The sequence below is a fragment of the Condylura cristata genome, unplaced genomic scaffold (genome assembly GCF_000260355.1).
Source record: "Condylura cristata isolate star-nosed mole 26May11 unplaced genomic scaffold, ConCri1.0 scaffold00026, whole genome shotgun sequence".
Lineage (NCBI taxonomy): Eukaryota > Metazoa > Chordata > Mammalia > Eulipotyphla > Talpidae > Condylura > Condylura cristata.
Window position 1 is genome coordinate 901,804 of NW_004567127.1, and position 4,529 is coordinate 906,332.

The window sequence follows — 4,529 nt, forward strand, 5'->3', positions numbered from 1 at the left end:
GCAGCTCCCCGGCCGAGGGGAAGGAGATGCCCGACACTCTCTGCAGCGGCTCTGGGCTGCCCGAAGACCGCCACAGGGCCGACGAGTTCTGCGCACAACAGAGTTGGCGGGTGAGGGCGGGTGAGGACAGGCGGCGCCGTCAGTGTGCAGAGCAGCAGGCCCCGCCCCGCCCCCACCCGCGCCCACCGGCCCACCCGCAGGGCGCCACGGAGCCGCGAGACCCTCCGCTGCAGCGTGGAGGTGCCGGAATCTTGATGCTCACGTGTCCCGAGCCCGCGCCCGTCCTGCCGCCTTCCTCCCCCCCCCACTGCCCTAAGGGTGCCCCCCACTCGGCAGCGCTGGCTCAGGGGAGCCGCCCACAGTCCTGGTCCAACGCCAGGCCCCGGACACCCCCAGGGCAGGCGAGTGCCACTGCCCTCCGCAGGCACAGCGCGGCTGCCACTCCCACACGCGCCGGGAGTTTCATGTCTACACTGCGGATTCACTGGCCAGACAGGAGTTGGCAGATTTCACTTTTTTGTATTTAAAATGTGTGTGACCCCCCCTCCCCCCCAGCCGGGGCGGGTGAAGAGGCTCACCGAGGCGACACACTTGGCCAGGGCCGGGGCCAGCACAGGCGCAGTGGCTCCGGCTACGGACAGGCCCAGCCCTCCCCTCCCCCACCCCACCCAGTAACCCATCTTGCCTGGGAGCAGTCTGTAAAAGATGCGCCCCTGGCTTCGGGTCACCCACCCCAGCCCGTGGACGGTGCTCCCCACCTCCTCTCTCCACAGCAGCCTTCACTATGGGGTCTGTCCAGCCTGTCCACCCCCAGCTTCACCTCCCTCAGCACTGACGCCTGAGTCTGGAATCTGAACTGGCTTCTGGGTCCCGGCAGGGCGACCAGCACCTGCCAGCAGACTGGGCGTGTCTGGGAGGCAGGGACGCAGGACCTTTCTCCTCTGGCTTTCCCCGCTAGCTACCAGAACAGAAAAAGGCCACGAGACCACCACCTGCCCATTCCCTGCCCGACCCCAGCGGGCTGGAGCCGCCCTGCCCGCACCACTGACTGTTAAGAGCTTCAGGCCTCCGATCTGTCCCGTATGGCGAAGGTGGGGGCCCCGGCAAAGATCGACCAGCAAGCCACACCTAGGAGAAGGGGCCAATCAGTGGTCCCCGGGTTAACGAACTACCTTTCTCCCCTCCTGTGGCAGACCGGAAGTGGTCTGTTCGAGAGAGCAGTGGGGGATAAAAGGTAAGTCCTGCCCCCCGTGTGTTTTTCTCTGGAGCAGCACAAATCACCTGCTACCTCCCTCCCTGACCCGGTCCCTGGCACAGCCCCACCTCTCCCTGGCTCCCCGATCCTGACAGCGCTCACCCATAGACCGTTGCTGTTGGACTTGTCACCTTCTCCTCGATCACGCGGAGCTTGAAGGGGTTATCCTGTGGCAAGGGAGCAGTGAAGAGAAGTCTTCACTTCCACCAAGAGGAGCTGGGGAGCCACCTTTCCCCTGCTGCTCTGGCTCTGCCCCAGGAACCTGGGCATCTCCACCCCACCTTGAAGAGCTGACGAAGCTGCTCCTGGGAAACCTGTAGCCTCCGGAAGGGCCGAGCAGCGGCCGCAAGTTCCTGGCAGAGGCGCTCCAAGGCTGGCAGCTCCGAGCCCCGAACTGTCCTGGAAGATGGCGGTCGCTGGCTGGTGGCCTCTAAGCATCACCTGGGTGATACACTTACTGGCTAAGGGGAGCAACCCTGCTCTCTAGAAACATCGAGACTACTGGAAAGGACAAACTAAATAAAAGGCCACGCAAGTAGGAAACCAGCTACAAAACTGGGTCAAAAGGTCCGTGTGAAGTTAAAAGTTCAGTGCAGATCGTCTGGACAGACAAAATTGATCACTAAGGAGCGAAGAGGCAAAGACGGAGGGTTCATAAAGGCGAGAGAAAGTAAACTCCCAGCAGGGTCAGACAGAAGAGGAAAGGCGTGGGCTAGTGGGCGTCACAGTTGAGAACTCAAGGGGCTCCCCTAGCTTTTCCCTCCAAATCGAACAAACTGAGGCCCAGAAACCATCCCAATAAGGTATAAGCTGTTTGAACTTTTAAGATCCGAAAGCTACTTTGTAGATTTACGCCTACGTGTACCGCGTGGCGACTACAGATAACTCTGTACTGTGTACTGAAACTTGCTAGGAGACGTCTCAAGCGCGCCTCATTCTCCCCGAGGGCAGGTGTGGGTGTGCTATGGCGAACTCACAGGCAGTACACGCGGGCCTAAGACCATGCCCTGCCACGCTTTACCTACGTGACCATTTCCTGTCAATTGTATTTCAAAAAAGAAAATAAATCTGGAGAGCCTCTAAAAGCAAACCACCCCAGGGTCACCCCCTTCCTGAACTACTCACCGCTGCTTTTCCAGGAAGAAGTCGTGGTAGAAGCCGCACTCCGTGCTCGGACCTCGGCACAGCACCGCGCCGAGCTGCTGCTCGGCCGCCGCCCCCAGGACGTGGGCGCTGGAGTGCCAGAACACCTGTTCACAAGAGTCACACCTCCTTTGGCCTCCCGCTCCCGCCCTCGCCGGCAGAGACGGCGTGAAGCCAGACTGGCTCACCTCGGGACTGCTACCCTGGGCTGGGGATGCAGCCTCCAGGGCGGCTACAACGCAAACAGCTTTAAGAGATTTTTCTTTTGAACAGAAAAGGAAGCCAGGGAGCGCTCACCCCCAGCCTGCTCAGCCCCCCGGCCCCGGCCCGAGCCGCCGTCCGCTTTCCTCCGCTGCAGCTGTCACACTGTTGGGGCCCCCTTCGGACAGCGCCTCCCAAGGCCTGTTACATCTTCCCGCCCATTTTCCTGTCCGGCATAGCTAGCAGGATGCCAACACTCCTCCGACCTGGGCACAGCTTTCCGCGGAGGACGCGGGACTCCATTCCCTGCCCCCGGAGGGTGGTCTAGCTGCCAAGCTAGCGGGCACAAGAAAGTGGGAGGTCGGGCTGTGCGCCCCAGTGCGAGCCTGGCTAGATACGCCCTGGAGGGGGCTTCGCCTGCTGTCTCAAAGCCGGGGCACTGGCTTTCTGGGGTTCAGGACGCAGAAGCGACGATGTGGAGGTGCCGCTGGGGCGAAACTGCTCGTTTCCGTGGCTCTTCCACCTGGAGCCACAGTCAGCTGTGCCGGGCACCCAAGAGCCAAAGAGCTTCCCGTCACCTCCGTGAAGGGACAAGCGGACAGAGCCGGCTGCTGGCATGGGTGTCACAGGGTGGCCAGGAAGAAAAGGCGCCCAGAGCTCAGACGAAGGGACATGGGCAATGAGTGCTGCTGGAGGAAAGAGGCAGGTTTCTTTCCTCTGAGGCAGTGCGGGGCCAGTGAGCACACAGGCGAGATGAACGTCCGTCACCTCGGGGCCGGCCGCAAACAGTGCGGGCCTGTGACCCAGAGAAGCACTCAGTCACGCCGCCGCGCTGCGTGACTGCTGGGTGCTACTTGTGAAGAAAGAACCCATTAACGTTATTTGCCCACCAAAGAGGTGCGGGGATGCGCCTTTCTTTTTTTTAATTAATTATCCTTTTATTGTACAATTTTGTGTGTGTAGAATAATTGGGGTGTAGGCTAGAGACACGGGAGTGAGAGGATTCCCCAGAGACAGAGTGGGGAGCAGAAAATGTGAGGTGACTGAAGAGTCAGGAGACAGGAGAGGTCTGCTGCATCCTGGGGGTCCCTCCCTGGCCGGGGATCGAATGCGTGCCGCAGCCGCTGCAACAGCTCCATAGGGCTGAGACTGAACCCCCAGGCCACTAGGTAGGCCCCTATCCTTCCCCTTTCACTTACTGTCTGTCCTTTTCACCCCTAGGCTAAGTAGAAACTCATCGTAAGTTTCTGGTTTGGCCAGGAGTAAGCAAAGTAAGCAACCTGTGGTCGGTCTCTCTCCCAATTACAAATGCAGAAACTGAGGCACAAGGAACGTCAGCAACAGCTGCTCAAACAGCTCCTGGCTCAGCAGCTACTGTATTCCTCACAAGTCGGAAACTTACTGCTTTCCCCTCTGCAGAAGCGAAAGTCAGAAACCCGAGGTCACAGTCCGTCTCCAGGGGCCGCTCCAGGTCGAAGGGCTCCCCGTTCACCCGCGCCGCCACCGCGGTCTCGGCCAGGGTCGGGCTTCAGCAGCGGGGGCCGGCGGGGGTTGGAGAAAAAGTGTCAGCAACCAGAGGCCGGGGGCCAGTTTGCAGCAACCGCACGCTCGCGAGGGGAACCGTGTCACGGGCCAACAGGGCCTGCTTCTGGCCTGAGGGCGCAGAGAAACCGGCGACCCCGGCCCAGTACCTGATGCGCCGGGCGATCTGGTAAGGCGTCGTGCTCCAGGCCACCGCGTCCACCGCCTGGCCCCCGGGCAGCGAGACCCTGATGGGCCGGCGTCCCCGCTGGGCCTGGCGGGCCAACCGCTCCACCTGCGCGGCCCACAGCTCCTCGAAGAGGCCGAGACGCTCCGCCAGCCGGCGCGGAAGGGCCGGCGCCGCCGCCTGCAGGCACACGCGTCAGGACCGCACGCTCCAGCGCCGGCT

General features: G+C 61.8%; 1 protein-coding gene across 1 annotated transcript in view; it reads right to left on the reverse strand.

Annotated features, from left to right (window-relative positions):
- Window positions 1–4,529, reverse strand: part of TARS2 (threonyl-tRNA synthetase 2, mitochondrial (putative)) — an 8,644-nt gene that overhangs the window by 3,789 nt on the left and 326 nt on the right. Inside the window, exons 2-7 of the mRNA XM_012730003.1 lie at window positions 4,291–4,487; window positions 4,002–4,125; window positions 2,381–2,505; window positions 1,537–1,654; window positions 1,358–1,422; window positions 784–1,128 (exon numbers count right to left, since the gene is read on the reverse strand). Of these exons, the coding sequence (XP_012585457.1) occupies window positions 784–1,128; window positions 1,358–1,422; window positions 1,537–1,654; window positions 2,381–2,505; window positions 4,002–4,125; window positions 4,291–4,487 (974 nt within the window). The remainder of the gene's footprint in view (window positions 1–783; window positions 1,129–1,357; window positions 1,423–1,536; window positions 1,655–2,380; window positions 2,506–4,001; window positions 4,126–4,290; window positions 4,488–4,529) is intronic.